The sequence below is a fragment of the Maylandia zebra genome, linkage group LG3, assembly GCF_041146795.1.
Source record: "Maylandia zebra isolate NMK-2024a linkage group LG3, Mzebra_GT3a, whole genome shotgun sequence".
NCBI classification, from domain to species: Eukaryota; Metazoa; Chordata; class Actinopteri; order Cichliformes; family Cichlidae; genus Maylandia; species Maylandia zebra.
In genome coordinates, this window is record NC_135169.1 from 58,335,176 (window position 1) to 58,359,870 (window position 24,695).

General features: G+C 41.1%; 3 protein-coding genes across 4 annotated transcripts in view; 1 reads left to right on the top strand and 2 right to left on the bottom strand.

Moving 5' to 3' along the window:
* Positions 1–24,695, top strand: part of LOC143416853 (ribonuclease inhibitor-like) — a 264,095-nt gene that overhangs the window by 112,627 nt on the left and 126,773 nt on the right. The window lies entirely within an intron of this gene.
* On the bottom strand, positions 8,577–13,052 carry LOC112433161 (mitogen-activated protein kinase kinase kinase kinase 2-like). Its single transcript, XM_076877898.1, has 6 exons — positions 13,022–13,052; positions 12,818–12,889; positions 12,656–12,742; positions 12,503–12,573; positions 12,344–12,399; positions 8,577–10,110 (listed from the first exon to the last, which is right to left on the bottom strand). The coding sequence occupies exons 1-6, from the start codon at positions 13,050–13,052 to the stop codon at positions 10,023–10,025; spliced, it is 405 nt and encodes a 134-aa protein (XP_076734013.1). The 3' UTR covers positions 8,577–10,022.
* LOC143412411 (mitogen-activated protein kinase kinase kinase kinase 2-like) lies at positions 12,817–15,196 on the bottom strand. Of its 2 annotated transcripts, XR_013097098.1 has the most exons (6): positions 14,835–15,196; positions 14,632–14,755; positions 14,414–14,472; positions 14,226–14,329; positions 12,978–13,115; positions 12,817–12,889 (listed from the first exon to the last, which is right to left on the bottom strand). XR_013097098.1 is itself a non-coding variant. In XM_076882527.1 (5 exons), exons 1-5 carry the CDS (start codon positions 14,860–14,862, stop codon positions 13,065–13,067), a joined length of 366 nt encoding a protein of 121 aa, XP_076738642.1. In that variant the 5' UTR covers positions 14,863–15,196; the 3' UTR covers positions 12,831–13,064. The 2 variants fall into 2 exon arrangements, 1 of the variants encoding a protein (XP_076738642.1); XM_076882527.1 differs by having other exon boundaries at positions 12,831–13,115.

The following is a 24,695-nucleotide window of genomic DNA, read 5'->3' on the forward strand; positions in this document are numbered from 1 at the left end:
ACCTATATAAATCCAAGCAGGAAGCATGTTTTAATAGTGTGATTTGGCCATCTGAACACGCTACCTATATAAATCCCAGCAGGAAGCATGTTTTAATAGTGTGATTGGGTCACCTGAACACGCTACCTATATAAATCCCAGCAGGAAGCATGTTTTAATAGTGTGATTGGGTCATCTGAACACGCTACCTATATAAATCCCAGCAGGAAGCATGTTTTAATAGTGTGATTGGGTCATCTGAACATGCTACCTATATAAATCCCAGCAGGAAGCATGTTTTAATAGTGTGATTGGGTCACCTGAACACGCTACCTATATAAATCCCAGCAGGAAGCATGTTTTAATAGTGTGATTGGGTCATCTGAACATGCTACCTATATAAATCTAACCAGGAAGCATGTTTTAATAGTGTGATTGGGTCATCTGAACACGCTACCTATATAAATCCCAGCAGGAAGCATGTTTTAATAGTGTGATTGGGTCATCTGAACATGCTACCTATATAAATCCCAGCAGGAAGCATGTTTTAATAGTGTGATTTGGCCATCTGAACATGCTACCTATATAAATCCCAGCAGGAAGCATGTTTTAATAGTGTGATTGGGTCATCTGAACACGCTACCTATATAAATCCCAGCAGGAAGCATGTTTTAATAGTGTGATTGGGTCATCTGAACATGCTACCTATATAAATCCCAGCAGGAAGCATGTTTTAATAGTGTGATTGGGTCATCTGAACATGCTACCTATATAAATCCCAGCAGGAAGCATGTTTTAATAGTGTGATTGGGTCACCTGAACACGCTACCTATATAAATCCAAGCAGGAAGCATGTTTTAATAGTGTGATTTGGCCATCTGAACATGCTACCTATATAAATCCCAGCAGGAAGCATGTTTTAATAGTGTGATTGGGTCATCTGAACACCCTACCTATATAAATCCAAGCAGGAAGCATGTTTTAATAGTGTGATTGGGTCATCTGAACACGCTACCTATATAAATCCCAGCAGGAAGCATGTTTTAATAGTGTGATTGGGTCATCTGAACACGCTACCTATATAAATCCCAGCAGGAAGCATGTTTTAATAGTGTGATTGGGTCATCTGAACACGCTACCTATATAAATCCCAGCAGGAAGCATGTTTTAATAGTGTGATTGGGTCATCTGAACACGCTACCTATATAAATCCAAGCAGGAAGCATGTTTTAATAGTGTGATTGGGTCATCTGAACACGCTACCTATATAAATCCCAGCAGGAAGCATGTTTTAATAGTGTGATTTGGTCATCTGAACACGCTACCTATATAAATCCCAGCAGGAAGCATGTTTTAATAGTGTGATTGGGTCATCTGAACATGCTACCTATATAAATCCCAGCAGGAAGCATGTTTTAATAGTGTGATTGGGTCATCTGAACATGCTACCTATATAAATCCCAGCAGGAAGCATGTTTTAATAGTGTGATTTGGCCATCTGAACACCCTACCTATATAAATCCCAGCAGGAAGCATGTTTTAATAGTGTGATTGGGCCATCTGAACACGCTACCTATATAAATCCCAGCAGGAAGCATGTTTTAATAGTGTGATTGGGTCATCTGAACACCCTACCTATATAAATCCCAGCAGGAAGCATGTTTTAATAGTGTGATTGGGCCATCTGAACACGCTACCTATACAACGGCAATGGCGTGTCCAGCGGGGTGGCCTGGGGGGGCACAGGCCACCCCCCCAACCAGACTGGCCACCCCAGGTGCCACCCCAAAGGTAAAACAATAAAATTCAATCAAATGTACGATTATGTTTTCACGGTGAAGCTCAGATATCCGAGTGTAAGTGAATGCAGCATCGGCTTCTGCGCTATGCGCATCACGTTAGCAAAGGTAGGAGAGCCAAGCAGAAAGACGGCACTGCAGGAAACAATTTTTCGGTGAAAGAAAATGAGGACAGAATAAATGTCCCGGTAAGTAATATTAAGTTTGTTGAGTTTAGTAAACTTCGGTGAAATTAGAATCCCAAGGAGAAAATAACACTTAAAGAATTATTGCAGCCGTCGTATATTTCAGACAGTATGCTACTGAGGGCAGCTAACATAAGAGTTATGAGTTATAAGATGTAATCTAAGTCGTAACATTGCTGTATGGAGCTGCAGGTTAACATAGCTGGACTGGCCATCGGGTATACCGGGCATATGTCCGGTGACTTATTTTTTTTTAATTTTTTTTGTAACGGCATGAACAATGAGAGGTGGTGGGCTGGCCAGATGCAGGTCGATGTGTAAAAATAACTCAGTTGTTTGGTGGTGGCTATGGCGGGGCTTCCACAGAGGCCAGCAGGTGGATGAGGGAAGGTGAGGCAGGAGGAGAGACCCGAAGCAGCCGCCAGTCCGAGTGTCAGGTGAACTGAACTTCAGGTAAGAAGTTATGACCTGCAGTCTATCTGGGTCAGATATAAACCAAGTTTAGGTGGAGTTTATTTTCGTTGTGCTGACTTTTTACTGTCAGTTGCAATAAATCGTACTGCGTTCTAGCCAGCTTGATGGAGTTTTTAGGTGGGTGATGTTACTGATAGTGAACTTTATTTTATTCATAAGGTTAGTAGAGTTTCCAACGGCTCCTTAAAAAAATGGAATGGTCCCTCATTCAGAGAAAATATTACACGTTTCGTATTGAGCTGAGAAGAGACGCAGTTTGTCCCGGACTTTCGCTAGAATGGAAAAAGACACAAAGCTGGAGTTATTCTGTCGTTACGCTGCACAGCTGCCTCTTCTTCTCTCATTCTCTCCCCTCTCCCTCTCCTGTTGCTACTTCAATCATAAAACTGATCAATGATCAGCTGATCGGCTTTTCTCTCTTGTTTGTTTATCACTCACTTTGCGCCAGAAAGAGGAAACCTGCAGATGTCGCGCTAAACAACAGCAGCACGTTTAAGCTTGATCAGCTGTTGTTAGAATTTATTTAATATTAATTTCTAGTATCAGCTGATGTTTGCTGGAGCCACAGCTGTAAAGCTGCTGGTCATGATGTCGGTTTGGATATGTGGTGAGAGGGAAACATGAAGATGAAACCAGGAGATGTCCTTACTGAATCATCAGAGCTGAACAGGTGATGGAGAAACAGGTTTACCTTTTAGGTGACATGAATGAGTTGAAGTTATGAACTGTTTCTGAGAGACAAATAACACCAGGATCCTTTTCTAAGCAGCTGACAGCTGGTAACTGTGCAGGGGCGGGTCTAGGAAGTTTTTGCCAGGGGGCCAGGTAGGGCATTAACAGGGAAAGGGGGCACAAAGAAATACTTTTCTTTCTTATTCTCATTTAAAATATCTAGCTTTTATTAAATAATTATCTGAATCTTACAACCAAAGTTTTTATCTGACGTAAAATGTATAGAAATCATACATATACCAACAAGACTGTACATCACTGTCACCACAGGGTTTGTTTTCAGTCAAAGGCTTTATGGCTTTAATACCTGGTGGGCCGGTCTGTAGTCAAAATGCCAGATTTTCTGTCCCAGTCCAGCCCTGCAGGTTAATACTGGCAGTGTCACCATGCCAGCTGACTGTATTTCATCGTCAGCCAGTGTTGTTCTTTATCAATATTACCAAAGTTTACCATAAGGCAGCATAGAAAGTATTTACTTGCTTTCAGGTTTCATTCAAATATTAGTCTTTTCAGTTGTTTCTCCACTTTTTTCCTGTTTCAAAATCAAACACCAGTTTGTGAGAAGATTATCTTCTTTTTTTAACAGGCAGATAAAGTTTTGCATTGGCATTGGCTAATTTGTCAATTGTTTGTTACAAATGTTCGTATTTTAATATTCAAAAATGTTTTTGCCCAAAACATATGTGCACTATATGTCAGTAAAAATACTATGCAAATATTGCTGTCCTTGAATACTGAGTAAACACTGACAAAGCACTGATTGTATCTCTTGTACTTTATCAACGCAGTATCTAAAAACTTTGCACCGTAGTGGTTAAAATCTCATTCAAATAAGAGTTAAAAGCGCATTCGGTTATTAGGTTTACAGGGTTATTGAATTATGGTTAACGGTTGGTAGAATTTTTTTTAAACATTATCTGCCAATTACATCTGCCACCCTTCTCCAAATCTGTGCCCCTACCTGGCCCCCCCAACAAAAATTTTCTAGACACGCCACTGTACAACGGAGCCATTAACCACGTAAGGTAGCATATTCTGATAAGTTAGCACGGATTGATAGACAAGACTATAAATTTACGCTACGGTAGGATGTTTTGACAGAACACCTTTTCTCGTCGCCAACATTTTTCTTTTGTTAAGCTTACTGTTATCAAGGCATGGTAAATGAACAGTAAACCTTGCCTGATGACTAATCTTCCCGTTTCCCTCTCATTGATTTATTTGGGTTGTCATGGCAGAAGTATTAAACAATGCCTTTTATTAGAACATAAGCATTTAAATGCAGTAATTGTATTTGAATTAGTTAAATATGAGTGGGCAACTCTGACCATGACAAGACTGCATTTGCTCTAAAAACTTAATAAAAAATTTAGACATATTGTTGTCATTATTTTTACTCTTCAATTTTATGTGTTTTTTTCTTTAAGATGGTATCAGAAGTTGCTCCTCCACCATGAAAAAAACCATCTGCATATATTCTTTCACTACATCCACGATTCTCCTCTGTGGTCTTCCTCATTCATCCTGTTTGGAGCTTAATGTTCAACATCCTTTATCTATTAAAATTACAGAAGGAGAAGAAAGTAATCATCAGAGCAGGAATCATGATAAATGATAAATAGATTACCAGTACATACAAACATAACACTTGCATAATTTCTCTGATAACGCTGCATTGGATGGGTTTATTAACTGTGGGCTGAAATTGTACTACAGTCTGCTGGTGAGGAACTTTTTTGAGTGTTGAATAAAATGTCCTCCACAATCTGTATATGAATTGTCATTAAAACCACAGAGATTCTTACTTATAAAGGAAAGAAAAGTGGGACAAAGCCCATCAACATATAGTGTATATTTTCTGAAACATTACAAAGATGCAGGTAATTCTGGGTTCACCTGAATTACAGATTAGACTGGTGGACAAACAGATGTTGTGTACAACTGGTGACAGCATCAGTGACAACAAATTAATCAGCGAGGCTGGAAGCAGAATTAGGAGGCGTCAGAGTCAGCGAGGGTCAGAGATCGACGAACAAATTGCCCACCTTCATGGATAATGCATCCCCCTCAGAAGGATTCAAAATTAGGCCACGAAGAACAGTTCAGGAAACCTATTTTGTTTCGTCTGTGAAACTGTATAAATAAAATGTAAATTATGTTAAAGGCAAACACATTTGTAAGCCATAAGAAACAAACATGCTTTGCAATATACCTTCAAACATCTGTATAGATTTGATACATTATTTATTAACTGAATTTGCTAACATGTCTTACATAGTGAGTGTGTCACGGCTGCCGAGGCGAGCCGTGCGGAATAAATGAGGATCCAATCACAGGCAGTCGTGGAGAAGTGAAGGTGATTTATTGAACACAAAAAGAATGTGGACAAACAGCAAACGGGGCTCGAACTAAACTAAACTGGGAAACAACTAAACTACAGAGCACAATCCTGATTGAAAACGAGCAGAGGAGAATGACGATGAAAAGCAAGGAGAAGGCACGGTGGATACACTGAGTAATACAGACGAACCGGCAACATGCAGGAGAACACACAGGGCTTAAATACACACACACCAGTAATCAGGGGATGAGAGACAGGAGGGCAACACAGCTGGGAGAAATCAGAGCTGATGGGACAGGGGAAATGTAAACTGAACATACTCACATCAGACAGAGACCTTCACAATAAAACAGGAAACTCAGACACGGGGAACCAAACAAGACACAGATCTAAACAGACAGCTTCACAAACAGATGGGGTGACACCATAGACAGACAGAGACACAGACTCAAAGGCAGACCGAATATCACACATAGAACTCAAACAATAATAATAATCATCATCATCATAATAAACTAGAAAATGATAACTAAAAGCACTGGGTCACTGACCCAGGACCATGACAGAGTGCTTCTTTTACTGATGATATTTCAGTGATATGTATTTTTTATGACTAAATAATGCTCTATCGAACACCTGGCAATAACAGCAGGTGTGGCAATTTTGTAATTTGTTGTTTAAATTTGATATTATTGTAGGCAGTATATTTTCTTAGCCTTTGTCATACTCATGCTTAACCCTCTCAGGCTCAAATTAAGTTTTTGTTGCTAATGCACAAAAGAATACCTGCAGTGGTACTTCTGAGTAAAAAACTCATGAAATATGTATGTGGGGTGATCAGGTTGTTAGCTTTTAACTGTTGCATATCTGCAATGCCTGCCTTGAGAGGGTTAACAAAGCAATCTCAGAAACCGTACAGTAATCTTGGGTGTGTGGGGGTCACCCAGAGTCAGAATCTAGTGAGATATCAGTGTCACCTCTTACAGTTTTCCTGTAATCTGAGCTCAAATATGAGAAAATATAGAGTACAGTACAGTAAATTGGGTAAATTTTACTGTTAATTTTCTCTGAATAGTACAGTAATTTGGGCTGTGGATCACAGGGTGGAGTGGAAAAAGTGGAAAAGTGGAGATGAACCAAAACTGGGAGTGGATTGTGAAGTACAATAGTGTCAGGACCAGAGTTGGTCAAGTTACTTGAAAAAAGTAATCAGTAACTAATTACTGATTACTTCCCCCAAAAAGTAATCCTGTTACTTTACTGATTACTTATTTTCAAAAGTAATTAATTACTTAGTTACTTTTTAAAAACACGATTTACAACCTGAATAGGTGATAAAGCGATAGATCTTTCAGCCCAATTCTACTTTTTCTGCATAATTCATCATATAAAATGTAATCAAATGGAAAAGTCTCTCTTTTTAAAACTTGTTTAATTAGTTTTAATCTTTTAACTTTATGCATCAAGCAAAAATTGAATTATATGTAACATTCTCTGACTGGAAGAAATTTGTTTAATATTTAAACTTATTTTCTGCCCATTCCAGCACATAAAATAAAATATTTTTTGTGTTTACACTCACTCTTTCAAATAGATGCAAGTAAAACACAGCAGAAAATAAATAAAATCAAAGACTAGCGGTCCTTTGGCTCTATTTTCACCTGTAAAGCAGGAGTAGGGTAGGCGGAGGTTTACCCTGGTGCAGGTGTGCCGCGGTCAGTTGAAGAATCCGCGAGTTTCTCTGTGACTTTCCCATTACGTCGTAGCGCACTCGGTGCTTGCTCGGAAGTTTAGGGGGTTTTTTCGCCGTAAAAAGAAGTTTTCTTCCCACGCACAACGGACACTAATGTTTTTGTCACTTTTTATGGAATCAAACTCAAAGTAAGGTCAGTACTTCCACGCTTTAAACGCTGCACGCTCATACTCTCTCCCGCACTCGATATATTATCCATTGTTGATCTGCACACAGCTGTTGTCACCGACGTTGCACTTGCTTACGTCACTGTCATGAGACATTCTCGCAAAAAAATCACTGTTTTAGTAACGCAGCGTTCCTACGGGAAAGTAACGGTAATCTAATTATCGTTTTTGCAATAGTAATCCCTTACTTTACTTGTTACTTGAAAAAAGTAATCGGATTACAAGTAACGCGTTACTGCCCATCTCTGGTCAGGACACAAAAGACTGCATTTCTAAGCCAGTCGGCACCCGTACCGTAATATGCATAAGAATAGTGCAACAACATTTTAGGTGCGGCTGGCTTGACTGTGTGGTCGTAAGTGAGGGCTCACTTGACCGCGGTCAAATATGGTGCTGGAGAAACAAACTACAGAGAACTTTGTAAAGAGAGTATTGAGTGCTTTGGCGATGTAAATGGACTGGTTCTTATATAGTACTCAAAGCACTTTAAAGAACTTGCCTCATTCAGGTGTACGCAAGCACTTTTCTCTGTAAGCACTTTCTGTGTAATGTTCACACACATTCGGAGAGCAACTCTGGGTTGGTATCTTGCCCAGGGATATTTGGCATGCAGACGGGGATTGAAGCACCTTCCTCTACTACCTGAGCAAAGCCACCCCATGTTCGTCTGTGCACAGATTTCTTTCAATACAGTATTATCACAATTGTGCAAAAATACAGGCATGAAAGCTTAAAGTGCGCGATCACAATAAAGGTGACGCTCAGAGACTGACTGAGTGATCTGAGAACTCATCAGCCCTCATCACTGCCTTCACTTACTTGCTGCTATGGGTGCAGGAATAACATAGTTATGCAGTTATCTGGGACTCTCCACCATTTGACCTTAGAACTGAAGAAGCTTCTCGGATGAGAGGTGAAACGTCTTCAAGTAACTTAAAGAAGTCCAGACGCTTTTCTTTACAAGCTCCTTTGACCAGTTATGCAGTTACTTTCTCAGTCTGCTAGAGCCTCCACTTGAACGCAAGAACCTTCATTTATCTTCTCAAACGGAATTCAAAATGTTTTTTACAAATTGAAGGATTAAGATATAAATCGCAGAAGCATCGATCCACACATTCAAAGAAGAACAACCCAACAAACTCTTCATAAAACTCCAAGAGATATGAAAATCTTTATTTCTGTCTATTCTGTGTTGTTAATAACATCACATCTTCACATAGTAGCAAAAACATATTAAACAAACATTAATCTCAACATGCATACTGTACTTCAAGTTTCTCTCATGGAAAGGCCAGTGTTACTTTTATAGTACCCTTTCCATAAATATCATAAATATCTTTACCCATGTAGTGGAATTATTGTATTTTTTCATTTTAGTTAACAAGTATAATGTGACCACATTCACTTTTTATCAGGACAAGCTACACCACCACGGTGGTTAGCATACAATAACACTGCCTTGTTCTCAAAGCTTCTTGCTAACTGTACTTTTTTCTGAGATGTTCTCTTTAAGTAAGGATACTGAAAGTGTAAGCAGTGTATACGGTCACATCACGTGCTTAAGGTTGTGTTAGCACTGATAATTCCTTCACAGTTCTTTAAAGATGCTGAAGTCATCATATCAGCTGTAAATGCAGTGCTGCTGCTGTCCTTACGCTATACTTTCAAGCATCACACTTTCTTACTGACCAGTTTATTTCCACTTTTTATGCTCTAGTATGGTGTGACTGAATGAAGTCAGCAAACCAAATTCTGTCCATCTGAGGATGAGAAGAAACTTGCATGAAATGGGAAGCATGAGATGAAGATGGCTCCTATGCTTTAGACGTGGCACTGTTTCTGCCATTGTAAGTACGCTAATGCTTGAAAGATCCATTAAAAGTCTGACACTTCACTCTTCAGCTGGAGCGTCCATCAAGTTTTACATTCCAGGTTTCCTCGTTGGGATTACGACTCAGACGATGATGTGAAAAATTAGTTATTACATTAAACCCATAAGATCAACACTGGCAAAAAAGCCGTGCACTTCACAGAGCAGCTTTCTATGGCCGAGCAGCTCCTGCAGGTGTAAGGTGTAGGTGTCACAGCACTCTGGTCCAAAGAGTTTATGTGCAGCATGCAGACAGAAAATGGCTTTACAGAATATGACTGAATGTTGAGGCACCAAAACACACTCAGTCTGCCCCTCAGTCTGATCAAGAAGAAAACCTGACTGAGCGCTTCATAACATCAGTATGATGATGTCCCAGAGGCCATGTTCAGGTTATTCTCCCGTCCACACTGAGCGGGCGGATCAGTGGAGTCTGCATTAGCTTTAACAGAAAGGTCTGATTTAAGCAGGTAAGCTGAATAGACAAGAAAAGCTAGAAAGCTTTATCAACTATAACCCCAGCGAGGACCTTGACAGGTGTCTTGTGTACAGGTGAAGGCTGGACAGTCAGCAGGATACCTTCCTAACATTTGTCATTCCCAGCATTGAACCGTTTCCTGGCACAGCCTCAGTGAAACAGAGCATCGTTTCCACCCCACAGTTACAGACAGGCTGTGCTTTTCTTTGGTAACACCGTCGAAAGAGAAGCCCCGTGTCCTCTCTCAGTAGCTGCTTTCGTGTCCTGTCAGGATGTACAGGCTGCTCAGTGCTGACGGGTCATCAGTCGGTGTGCTCTGAAGGAGGATGTCTCTGCACATTGTCAGCAAATGAGAAGGAGATGAGTTGTAAAGGAGAACCAGAGAAAGGCAGTACTAACCTAAAGCCAGTGCCTCCACCTGCTTCTACTCCTCCCACCTCTAGTACTAACACTACTCTACTGATACTACAACCACTGTAGTTTGACTTTAATGCTACACACTGGTACAGTACTGGTACACTTACTGGAGTTTTACTCCTGTTCCTGCTCATCACCACGCCTACTACTTTTTTAAACTTTATGATAAGTGTGAACATTTACACACCAGCATACAAACAAGTTTAAAGTAGAAAAAAGGAAGCAAAGAGCTGAGAAATACATAAAACATAACACAGAAGAAAAAGAAACCTTTGCAGGGATTCCTTCTACACCCAGTTTGAGTAGAAACTAACTGAAACACAAGGAAAGAAGATAAGATCCACTAAAATAAGGGTTGTATAATAATACTTAGTACTGGCAGCCAGCAGCGCTAAGCCTCAGCCTCCCAGTAGACACACCTATGGTACCGATTTAAAATCCTACATGTCTTTGTTCTCAGGTTTTCACGTTCACAAACTTTGGTGTCCACGCTATTTGCCTGCCAGGCTGACAATGATTTAGATCACAGAAACATTTTTAAGCTGTTATTCCTGGTTTCACAGTGGAAAACTCCGGGTAACGTCCATTATCTTTGCTCCTGTATAAGACTTTCCTGAATGCTGAGGTTTGGTCTTCCACATGAAATTCAGTACTTTTGTTTCAGTTTCATTAATGATGCATTGATTTTGGACATCGATGTAATACATATGTGATACACGACAGTCTTTGAGTCCGTCCTTCTCATATATAATCCCACTGTTTTTGCACTTCAGATGATTCCAGTAATGACTGATTTAAAAAAGAAAAGTGAAATATTTCTAATGAACTCACCACGATTCTTATTACAAACTTCATTAAGAGCTGCTGGATCAACAGGGGTGTCCTGGATTTGTTAGTAATATAATATAGTAATATATTATTATTAGTTTTAATTATTTAGTCAAAAATCAATTCCAGACTGCTCTGAGCAACATGCTGCAGCGAGAGTCCTGACAGGGACTAGAAACAGAACATTTATTGGCTCCCTGTTTTATCCAGAATAAAAGATTCAAAATCCTCACATAAAAGGTTTTGAATAATCAGCCCCTGTCTTATCTTAATGACCTTATAGTACCATATCACCCCATTAGAGCACTTCGTTCCAAGTATTTAAAAGTAAAATGGGAGCCAGACCCTTCGGTTTCCAGGCCCCTCTTGGTAAATGGTAAATGGACCGGTTCTTATATAGTGGTTTTCTACTCTGAGCACTCAAAGCTTGCCTCATTCACCCGTTCACACCCATTCATACTCTGACGGATGCACCGAAGAGCAACTTTCATGCAGGATATCTGGCATGTAGACGGGGAGTAGGTGACCTGCTCCCCCACCTGAACTACAGCCACCACTTCTGTGGAACCAGCTTCCAGTTTGGGTTTGGGAGACAGACACCCTCTCTACTTTTAACATTAGGCTTCAAACTTTCCTTTCTTCCCTGAATCCTCCCTTAGTTAGCCTAGTCTAGGCTGCTGGTGGGTTCCCGTGATGCACCAAGTGTTTCTTCTTCAGTCGCCCTTTTCACTCACTATCTATTTAAACACCTCTCTGCATTCAATCATTAGTTGAGAATATTCTCTGGCTCTCTTCCCCAGATTGTCTTTGTCCCGTCTTCCTCCTCTCACCCCCCCAACCAATCGCAGCAGATGCCCGCCCCTCCCCCAGCCTGGTTCAGGTTTTCACCTGCTAAAAGGGAGTTTTTCACCTTTGTGCACCATAATTGCAGGGCCTTTACCTTACAATATACAGTGTCTTGAGGTGACTATTGTTGTGATTTGGTACTAGAATAAAGAAAATTAGCACTAAGGAAAGTAGTTTTCTGTACAAAGTGTCAGGTAGACGGTAGTTGGTAACTTTAATGGCTGTTTTTCTTTGGAGGGCTGCATGCAAACACATAGGCTGCATTTCCTAAATCCTTGGATCTGAGTAACCAACAGAACAAACACTCTAGTGTGACTCCTGCTTTAATGCTACCATTAATGCTACTCTGAAAATCACTTCCAGGTCTATTAACAATAGTATCAAGAAAAATACTATCCTGATTACTTCTGATGTACTAGGATTACTAGTTTCTCACAGTGATTGATAGCTCTTGTCAGCATACAGTTAACATACCTGTTTGTTCCCAGAACTCTGAACACACGACTCTCATCTGTAATTTCTTGTGTTACCTGCACATAAAGTGAAAATTCACATGTGTAATGACTTAGAACTAATATGATAAGCACATGATACGAGCTCAGCCAACGTTGGATGAATTTACTAGTTCATCACCTCATCTGAATGGAAACTCCTCCCTTTGAGGCCATGCTTCCAGAACGCCAGCACACTATCCTGCAAGCAGACTGACAGAACAGGAGGTGTCACTCAGCTTTCAGGACACACATCAGCTCTCATTCACTTTGTTTGTCACATCATCATTTCTACCTAGTGTTTCAATGGGGAAGTCAAAGACTATTTCTGCAGCCAGCTGTCTGGATGGAAGTCCTTGCAGGTTCACGATCTTTACAGTTCCTGTCCAAACAGTACACAGATTGAGAATGAGCATGAAAGACATTTGAAGGATTCACAATATGCGAGGGGACTTACTTTCGAAGGTGATGAGAACAGTGTCTCGGTCCAGCTGGGTTACCTGCACGACTCTGAGTGCTCCACTATCTCCTGATGCACGGAAAGAAGGAAGCTTGTTGCAACAAGTTGAAGCTTGAAGCTTCAGGAAGTCAGCAGAGACACGCAGAAACGGTCCTACCTGGCACTGGAACAGGAGCGCCGTTCAGCTCTATAATATCAAACCTGAGCTGTTGGCCGGTTGGTGGTTTATCATTACTACAGTCTCTCACTCCAACACACAGCTGAGAAGAGAATCTGGGAGTCTGATGGCGAGTTGCTGTGAAACAGTCACCAAGGAAAACAAAAAAAATAAATAAATTCTCATGGATGGTTAAGTGATGCTTGTTAAACCTGAGCTGAACCTGTTCATACAACCGTCAAAAACAGCACAACAGAATTCTTGTATGATTATTAAATCTTGAGATTAAAGATAAACCGATGCCATCCACCCATCCATCCATCCATCCATCCATCCATCCATCCAGCCGTCCATCCATTCATCCATCCATCCATCCATCCATCCATCCACCCGTCCATCTGTTCGTCCAAACATCCACCCACCCATCCATCCATCCATCCATCCATCCATCCGTCCATCCATCCATCCATCCACCCGTCCATCCATCCATCCATCCATCCATCCATCCACCCACCCATCCCTCCATCCATCCATCCATCCATCCATCCATCCATCCATCCATCCATCCATCCAGCCGTCCATCCATCCATCCACCCGTCCATCCATCCATCCATCCATCCACCCGTCGATCCATCCTTCCATCCATCCATCCATCCATCCATTCATCCATCCATCCATCCATCCATCCATCCATCCCCTAACTGCACGTCTTTGGACTGATGCCACTTTTCCATAATGTTGTGACACAGGCGTGTTTCTCCAAGCAGCACTGTGTTAGGACTGCAGACAGGCTTAACACAGAGCTCTGTTCTCACAGTACATACATTATCGTTATGAAATGTGCGAGACATTCACAAAAAAACTGTCAATTATCTGTGCTATGTGATCTAATGGTGCATGCTGGCGTTGAACTGTGTGCTGATAACACTGTTCCTGTAGCACAGAAAACACATGGTAACCATTCAGTTACACGAGCTTGGACCCAGAGAAGGTGCTGTTGGTGTTTTTGGACGGCGTTTATACAACGTTTCTTTTATTTAGTCTCTAAAATCTTGTTGGGCTTGAATAAAAAGTATGCATATGTTATTAAAAAAAATCAATTACATTCTTCAGCTTCAGATTTTGATATGCTGTCTGTCTACTTTTATGTAATCCAGGTCTAATGGCTGGTTTGCATTGTGGAAATCGGGGTAGAGTTAGAAAGGAAGACATTTATTCAGGTGGCAAGTTCGACATATCTGTACAAACCTTTAGATGCATGAACTTTTGAAGAGGCTCATACCACAAGAGTAAAACCAGGCCAGATGGGACAGCCCCGCACAGATATGTACTATCTGTGTATGGGTTTCTTGCTGAAACAGAGAGAGCAGGACTAAGTGTCTGCAGTTGTTCTCCGTGAACAAACAGACTGACCAGAGTAACTCGGCATTGCTTACCTACACTGCACCTCCTACAACCTTTAGTGTCAGGAATCTTTACAGATATGGTAAACTTTCTGTGGCCAACAGAGAATATCCAGGTCAGAACAAGCAGACAAAATTGGGTTTACAGTATCCTCCTTCCTCAAAATCAAGTGGTAGCATCATACATGACATTATTAACACTGCTGCACCTACAGCTCCTGTTTCTCTGCATCTGTGATGGCGTGTCGTACCTGAGACTGATCCGCTCAGTGAGGCGGTTGGTGCTGAGCGACAGGCTGCTGTGTTTCTTGTGCAGATGTCCTTTCTGTTCAAACAGAGCTGGCAGGCTGTGCGAGTAAAGCTGGGCCGACTTGCCTGCAGGATGGAGCCTTTTTAGAGCAGCATATTATCGAGTGGACACAATGTTCTCCGTTTGTGTCACGCTGTTTGTTACCTGATACGGACATCAGCACATTGTTCATAACATATAGCCATATACATCGCTGAGGGAGGAGCTGTGGGGAAAAGACAAGCAGTTCACTGAGACTTCAAACATCCAGCTTCAGTCATCAGACTGTTCCAGAAACATCATTTCCTGGTTTTCAGTGCTCCTCCTTTCATCAGGAGCTGCACTCCTTACTCAGGTTTTTCAGGGTGATGCGATTAATGACTTGCACTTTTTTGTTATTACTTGCATTTTTACACAATGCTCTTCTACTCTGACTGACACTTTCAACTACCAGCTTGACCGCGCATCACTCTTTTCTACCTCAAAACGACCAGTTACACATGTCTGCATGAATTCTGCACGCACGTTTGCACTACAAGCTGCACACAAACACGTGTGCACATCCATGATTTACTCCAAACCTAACTTAACCTTCGGCGCTTTTTAACTTTCAACCCCTTCAGTGGAAACATTGGGAGAAGTTTGCCAATGTGGTATTATAATATTATTTTATGCCACGTTAGACCCCTAATTGAAGATTGTGAATTATTATGTAGTTTTAGTTTGCATTATTCTCCTGAATTAGAAGAAGGTGATAACTATTGCATTTGTTAAACTGATTTGCATTACATTAGACTGCTGATTTATTGTGAATGAATGATATTGTTTATGATGCATTATACTGCTGAGTTATAAGAAATACTGTTCGCAGAAAGTCATCGCCTTATTTGTCTGATTAGAAGAGAACAGAACATGCTGGAGTTTTCTGCCCCATCTCAGCAGGAGCAGATAAACAGGGAGCCAAGGTCGTAGCTTAGGCGCCGTGTGAGAGAAAGCATGTGAATGTTTAGGCTTTTATGATAAGGTGGGGGCCACTAGAGGCTATAAGAGTTTGATCAATGCTCCACCATTTTGAGATCTGATGCTGTCTGCGTACGGTGTCCATCTCCCACGCGTGTGATCATTAAAATCATCGTTTGACTCAACCCGGCCGGACCAGTGTTGTTATTGTGGTTTTTCCTCTTGTATCCATCCCCAATATTTGAATCCGTAACACCATCAAACTCGTCGTTGGAGGGGAGAGGGAGGGGAAACAGGAGGACAAAGGATGGCGGGAACAACTGAGCTGTAGTGCTTTTTTTTTTCAACTGTGCAATATTTGCAATATTGTTTTATATTCGACCTTTTTTGTGGGGCAAATAATATTGACACCAGTCATTTTGTGTTTTTCTGAAATTATTCTGTTATTGTGTACAAAATATTAAAAAAATTCAGCTATATATGTTGATGCATGCTTTTATTACCAGTCGCATTGATTGCTGTAACGCCCTGCTCTCTGGTCTCCCCAAAAAGAATATATCACCCTTACAACTTTTACAAAACTGCAGCTCGTGTGCTGACGAAGACCAGAGGGTGGGCCCACAGTACACCGGTTTTAGAATCGCTGCATTGGCTCCCCGTGTATTTCAGGATCGATTTTAAAGTTCTTTTATTGGTTTTTAAATGTCTTAATGGTCTGCTTCTCTCAATGACTATCGCCCTGTAGCCCTCACCTCAGTAGTGATGAAGTGCTTTGAACGCCTGGTCAGAGACTTCATCATTTCTTCACTACCAGACACACTGGACCCACTACAGTTCGCTTACCGTCCAAATCGTTCCACAGACGATGCCATCTCTCATCTCCTCCACACATCACTCACTCACTTGGACACTAGAAGGGGGAATTATGTTAAAATGCTCTTCATAGACTACAGCTCTGCATTTAACACCATAATTCCCTCCACACTCACCACCAAGCTGGAGCATCTGGGACTCAGCTCATCTATGTGTCAGTGGATCTCCAACTTCCTAACTGGCAGACCACAGGCAGTAAGGATGGGCGGACATGTCTCAGCCTCCACCACTCTCAGCACTGGAGCCCCCCAGGGGTGTGTTCTGAGCCCCCTGCTGTACTCTCTGTACACATATGACTGTGTGGCCACTACCAGCTCCACCACCATCATCAAGTTTGCTGACGACACCGTCGTGGTGGGCCTGATCTCTGATAACAACGAGACGGCCTACCTGAAGGAGATTAGGAATCTGGAGAACTGGTGCCAGAGGAACAACCTCCTTCTAAACGTCAGTAAGACAAAGGAGCTGATAGTGGACTTCAGCACTAAGCAGGAGAGGAACTACCAGACCCCCGTCATCAACGAGTGCCCAGTGGAGAGAGTGGACAGCTTCAAATACCTCGGAGTTCACATCACGCAGGACCTGTCATGGTCCTGTCACATCAACACCGTGGTGAAAAAGGCCCGACAGCGTCTCTACCACCTCAGACGCTTGAGAGACTTCCAACTGCCCTCCAAGGTGCTCAGGAACTTTTACTCCTGCACCATAGAGAGCATCCTGACGGGAAACATCTTAACCTGGTTTGGGAACAGCACCATGCAGGACAGACGAGCTCTACAGAGGGTTGTGCGGTCAGCTGAGCGCACCATCCGCTCCGAGCTCCCTGACCTGCACTCAATCTACAGCAGGCGGTGCTGGACCAAGGCCAGGAAGATGGTGAAGGACCTCAGCCATCCCAACAACAGACTGTTCTCTCTGCTGAGGTCAGGAAAGCGATTCCGCTCCCTGAAGACCAACACAGAGAGACTGAGGAGGAGCTTCTTCCCGCAGGCGATACGGTCTCTCAATCACACCACCACACAGTACTGACCCACACATATGGTTCTTACACACACACTGGACTTTCTGGACATTGTTTTCACTTCATCACTTAAATCACTTTAAGCATATTTGCACTGCACAAGACATAATGTGGATTGCACAACACTGGTCACTATATTCTTCATTTCCAGTTAATACTTGTACAGCTGCTGTTATTGTGTATATATTTATTTATTTATATTTCTTCATACATTCTTATATAGTTCTATATTGTGTATTTTGTTGTACAGTTATTTTATTTTCAACTTTAATTTATATATTTTATCTTATTCTCCCAGTTAAATTTACCCTTCATTCTAATTTGTGTTGTACAGTTATTTCATTTTTAACCTTAATTTATATCTTATTCCCTCCTAGTTAAATTTACCCTTTTTAATTTTTCCTATTTATTTCCTATTTATTTCCTTTTTTTTTTTTCTTTAGGTCACGAGCAGTTGTCCAAGCATTTCACTGCATATCGTACTGTGTATGACTGTGTACGACTGTATACGAGACAAATAAAATTTGAATTTGAATTTGATTTGGGCCGTCTTATCTCTCAGATCTGCTTTTACCATACGAACCCTCGCGGACCTTGAGGTCCTCTGGTACTGGCCTTTTGACTGTTCCCAAAGACAGCACACATACTCACGGAGAGGCAGCTTTTCAGTGGTATGGTCCTCGTCTGTGGAACAGCCTGCCGGAGGAGCTCAGGGCCGCAGAGAACGTACATGTTTTTAAGAACAGGCTCAAGACCACCTTTTTAATTTATCTTTCACCTAACGTTTATTTATTTTATGCTTATTTATTCTATCCTGTTATTCTATTTATTAATTTAGGTTTTACCTAATATTTATTGATTTTATTCTTACTCATTTTTTATCTTCTTACTATTTCTATTGTATCCCGTTCTTATTTACTTTATCTTTTTACCCTGTATATATCCTATTGTGACATATCTCCAGTGTTTCCTCGGAGGGGGCTCTCTGCACCGGGGCTGTGATCGACCGTGGCTGCTGGGGCTCTGGGGGTCCTCTCAGCCTGGCTGGGGGGGGGGGGGGGGATATGGGTGCATTCATGATTGTTTATGTTAATGAGAGTGTGGGGGGTTAGTTGGAGGGCGGGGTGGGGTGCTTTTAACCATGTAAAGCACTTTGTGCTACTTTTTTTGTATGAAAAGTGCTTTATAAATAAAGATTGATTGATTGATTAATTTCCCAGCTTTGGTCATTATATACAGTATTTTGGAGACAGAGAGTTACAGACTCTCTCCCAGACCACGGACTCATAATACAAGTCAGAGCTTTATAAAAAAAAAGTTGTGTTTTCTAAATTGGAGTTCAAGTTATTTGTACTTCCAATAGTGTTAACATACTACACAGGTCATGAACAAGATTTCTTTTACATTTTCATTGTAAATGGGCTGAAGCAGTTCATTAAAAGTAGTCTAACATAAATGTAAACGCTGTAATTTGATTATTTTAATAAACCATGAAACTTGGATGGATTCGATGCCGGTGTGACCACAGTGCACACGTCTGCTGTCGCTCACAGTGGTCCAAGGAACCGCTCAGGGAGTTTGTGTGTTCGCTCAGACACCTGAAAAATTAGAGGGAACATTGGGCCTATGACATTCAATACCCAGTTATTAAAATGTTAAGTGTAAATCATCCGCAGCCCACAATAGCAGCTGAATTTACTACGATTTCAGATCTTTTTACACGTCAATAAGAAACCACCGATGTGTAAAACAGGCTGACAACAGAATGACGTAAACCACACTGTTGCAACTGTGCAGCTCTCAGGTTTTATCTATTGTTTCTCTGTGTGGCCAGCAGGGGGAGGTGTTTTTTTTTTTTTTTTTTAAATATTAATGAAAACATTTTTCATGAAAGTTGCAAATTTGTTATCTGTTTTTATGACATTTTTCACTGTGGATTACAACAACATCAACATTAGAAAATGAAATACATTTATAGTAGGTGATCATTAATCACTATTATTGGCACTATTAAAGGGCCCCAAAAATCAAACTTTGCTTAGGGCACCACGGAGGGCCAACCCTTTTTACACTTCAACGATTGTACACAAAATACAATCATCCATCCTTCTATCTATTTATTTTTGTCCACTTATATAATTCAGCATCACAGGGAAGCTGGATCCCAGTTGTTTTTCACAGAGGGCCAAGCAGTGGAGGGAGCTGCCGACCTCCCAGCAATACATGTAAAAGCTTTATTTTATGCTGACTCTGGTCATCTTTATCTATCATAAAAATTTGCTTCACGATCTGAAACACGTAAGTGTGGCAAATATGCAAATAGCTAAGAAATCAGGATGGGGTAAATCGTTTCTCACTGCACTTCTGTTAGGCGACTGAATGAAAACACAAAGTCAGCAGTCTGGCTATGAATGTCTTTAATGTTTCCAAGATCAGAATCACATCAGGGTGTACAACCTCACCCCTGGCGCCGTTGCCCACCTCTCAATTTTAAATACACGTAGACATTGAGGGGTACCAGGAGGGGCTATGCGCTTACCTGCTGCTGAGTAATTGCATATGAGAGCATGAGGGTGGGAATGGATGTTTGTATCTGTGTGTGCCTGTTTGTCTGTGTCCATATGTCAGGTCGGGTATCAGACGCCACCTCTCTGGGGACATCTCAGGCCCTCCAAGGTATGGAGGCCTATCTCCCCCCACCACTCCCCCTGCCAGTGGCAGACGCCTTCAGACATCGGTGCATTGGTGGTTCTTTGTGTCTGGGGATGGGCGTCCAGGTACTGCTTGTCGGGGCCTGGAGCCTGGGGCTCGCTCGGGCTCCTTCAGGGTGCGGTGCCTTTGGCCTCTCAGCCTGGGGCTCGGTCACTCTGGCACAGCTGGCTGCCGGCGGAGCTCACGGGCACGTCACGTTTAAATCATGCTTTTTATCCATTTTTGTTTTTTAATGTTCTGTAAAGAACTTGGGATCACCTTGTTGTTGAATTGTGCGATATAAATAAACTTGCCTTGCATTTTGGCTGCTACCTCAAAGCACACTGTGCGCTGTCGATCTTACGTGCTGCACAATAATATTCAATATTTAGTATTTACAGTTATATTCACATAGATCATCGCGATGCTGTTGTTTATTATATTGCTCTCTTTTGTTTGCTTGTTTTCTCTTTTTTCTTTCTCAACAGGTGATCCAGGTGATTGATAGATGGATTTTTTGTCTGTTTGTTTTGTTGGCTTGGACAACTTCCTACCAGACCCGTGGAAGTGGAAGCTTCAGTGAAGAAAGATTCCTGCTCCCAGCCGTTCATTGGCTCGGCATTTTAAACCCCTAAAGGGTCACCTGGCCTGTAAATAAACAAGGCCAATAAAAAAAATCACAAGAATAATACAAAACTTTCAGCCAGTTTATCTTAATACATTAACTTATTCTTGTGTACACAGTAATTCATAAATAAATAATGTATCAATAAAGATTGATCTAAACAGTTTAACTGCTAAGTGCAGAATTAAGTGCAGATAAAGGTTGCACAGCTTTAAAACATTTGCTATCCAGCAAATATCAGTCAAACTCAACACAAAAGGAAACACAACAATGGTTCAAATTGTTTGGACCGGTGATCCAAATCAACTGGCGTTGGTCAAACAGATGTGTGGTAGACTTACTTTGAAGGAGCTGCTACCGACAAACCAGCAAATAAACACCAAATATTTCATCTGTGACATTTGTGAGGTTTCCTCAAACACACTCCGTCAGTCTTGTTGCTGTTGAACGACAAACTATTTAAAAATGTCGCGGGTTTACCTGGTCATATTCTCATTCACGGGGCGCTCGCCAAAACAAAAGCAAACCATTAACACCACGCCGATGCTGTTCACAGGACAGCAAGAGTAACGATCAGGAGCATCTGGTCTTCGTTATCGTTCCCCTCGTGCGTGTTATTACTGCGATTTCAGCGTTTTCGCTTCACAACTAAAGTGTGCAGTTTACTTTGTGTGCACTCAAATGGAGTCAAGTCAATTAGCGCCACCTGTGGTCAAGTGCCATAGCCTACAGCCAGATGAACTTGACACACATCTGAGCCACGTTTGAATTCCTGTTTCATGCACAATACATTTGTAACTTTTAATTTTTTCTGTTTTTGTGTCTTGCAAATAAACCTTTAAACTGATTTGAAATGATGTTATGTATTTATTTTTGGCCCTTAGCTACGGTGGCCCTGAGAGGCCAAACGGACTGCAACTTAAGAAAACACCAGCAATAAAAAAAAAAAAAACGCTGCAAAAGCACAAAAAACACAACTGAAATAGGAAAAAAGAAAACACAAATACAAAAAACGAAAACACAAATAGGAAAAAAGAAAACGGAAGTGTTTCTGGGGAGACAATAGTAATCAGTAATAAACAGAGCCAGTGTGACTAAGTGGAGCTTGTGAGAGTGAGTGGATTGAAGAAAGTGAGGGACTCAGATGTGTCAGTTGGTTTGTCTTTGTTTGTGAGTGTGGAGGAGAGTTAGATTGGGTTGGTTTTAAAGCTAAGTTAAGAATATTCTGAGTTTCAATTCAATTTTATTTATATAGCACCAAATCACAACAACAGTCGCCTCAAGGCGCTTTATATTGTACAGTTTAATTTCCAAAACTTGCATATGATCTTCAGTTTGCAGCTGGACTATCACATAGCAGCTGGAGCAGTCTCACATGGAGGCCAGTCCACTGCTGCCACCTGTGGCCAAGTGCCATAGCCTACTACTAGATGAACTTGTGACACACATCTGCAGCAGAGGCTGAGTGGCTGCTCTCACACCTGGAGCATCCAAATCGACCCACAAACACGTTGAAAGATGCAATGCCATCAATGTGGATTGTCAAGACTGAGAGACCTCTTCCCTCTGACCCCTCCCCAAACCCTCAAACCCTCCTACCCACCTCGACATACAAACTCTGTGTGGCTTCACGTGTTCTGTTGATGTTTACATGATCGAAATAACTTGAACACAAACACAAACAAACAAAGAGGAAGACCGCACCGGAAGGAAACAACTACAAGTCCCAGCATCCTCTGTGTTTAGGGAGCAGCAGTGAAAGTGAAAGCAGGAGGAGGAAGGTGGAGCTGAGGCAGGTGAGTGTTAACATGAATATGTTTCTTCTTATGACATAAAATAATTCCACGCTGTTCGTGTCTGTGGGTGAAATGTGAGGCTGGTCGGCTCCTCTGAGCGCTGGTTTCCTGTAAGTAGAGAGGAAGTGAGTTTAGCTGAGCCTCCGTTTAGTGTGAGAGAGCAGGAGGAGAGTGAGAGCTGTGCTGAGGCAGGGTGAGTGTTAACACCGCTCTGACATTACTGTGTCTCTGTGGCGGGAACAACAGGCTCCGTCAGTGGAGGCAAAAATAATCAGACTTTGGTTTTTCAAAGGAAACAACTTTATGTCGGAAGTTCCCGCACGCTCATTGGATAACGATGTGTCAATCTCGAGCTATTAGCCAATGAGCGTGCGGATTCACAGAAAGACCCGCCTTTATCACGGGACTTTAAAAACTACAATGGCGACAGAAACTCCGTGAGTGGAGTTCAGGGTGACGTTATGAAACTGTGACGTTTGAGCCACTTCCTGTTCTCAGTCCCAGCGTCCTGATCACCGAGGTTTCTGTTGCTCTGATATCTGATATTGATTATATTGGTAAACAGGCTGTAGCATAAACATCAAACACAGCTGAAGCAGTTTTTGGATGGTTGGCTTCAAATGATCCGTTGGTTTGAAAAGTAAAAACAATTTAAAAAAAGGTGAAGCTGATGCAGGGTGAGTGTTAACACCAGGACTTTAGAGGGAAGAAGAGTCACAGCTCAGCATGTTGTTGACGGGTTGTTGTTCAGTCGGGGGAAGACATCTGAATCATTGCAGGGGGAATGGCTTTCACAACTTTAATGAATTTACTCTGAGTACATGATATGCCATAATTATCTATGAATTTGTTATATGTTAACACATTTCCGTCATTGTCTAAAAGGTGTAAAACCGTCCAAATGCCATGATCCATCCAATCCTTATAAAAGATGGATTTTCTTTTATCGTATACATCTGTTGTTCCAAATCGAATTTGTATGTGGAGAAAAAATATGCTTGTGTATCATTTTCCAGTACTGGAGAACCTGTTTGTGAAAATTGGATAATTTAATTTGGAAATTTCAAAGTCGCACTTTATAAGAAATTCAATGCCACCCAGCTTCTCCAAAATTACTTTGGGGAAATAAAACCAAATACTGTTTGAATTATTTATGAAAGATTGCAACCATTTGAGTTTGATGGAACCATCATTGCTTCAAAATCAATCGCATTCAAACCTCCTTCTTCAAATGACTTCACTATATCATTCTTCCTAATATAATGTTGCTTGTTTCTCCAAATGTAATTGAAATTAATTTGATTTATATTATTGATTAGACTATTGGAAACATATAAACATTGTGATGGATAAATCAATCCAGAGATACCTTCTGTTTTAGTAAGCAAGACACGTCCAAAGATGGAGAGGTGTCTTTGTAGCCTGTAATCTTTTTGATTTCTGGGTAATTTGCTCAAAATGTAGATTTTCTCTATTATTTGTGTTCTTTGACATTATAATACCCAAATATTTAATGTCAGTTTTAACAGCTATGTTAAGAGAGCTACTAGGTCACAATCACGAATAGTTAATAATTCTCATTTTCTAATATTCAGGTACAAACCAGAAGCCTTTGAGAAAAGTGAAATTTCATTCATGTTCTATAAAAACTGACGATTCCTCGTCTAACATTAAAGCGTTTAGATGTTCCAAAAGGTAAAGAAGCAGAACTATTGAGTCAGAGTATAATAAAGAAATGAAATCTATGAAGTTTTGTTTACCAAAACCAAAATAGGGTAGAGCTTTTAAAATAAAAGGATGTTCGACCGTATCAAATGCCTTATAAAAGTCTAAAAAAAGAATCACACCATCATCTTCAATTAAGTGATTAGAATCCAGTAGATCTACAACCAATCTAATATTATTGGTCGTAGATTATCGATTAGTCTTTTATCTTTACCAGGTTTGGGAATAAGGGAGATAAGACCCTGTTTCATTGTCGTTGCTAACATTTCATTACTAATGATTTCAGTAATAGTTTTGAAGAAAAATTCTTTTATTTCTTTCCAGAAGAATTTATA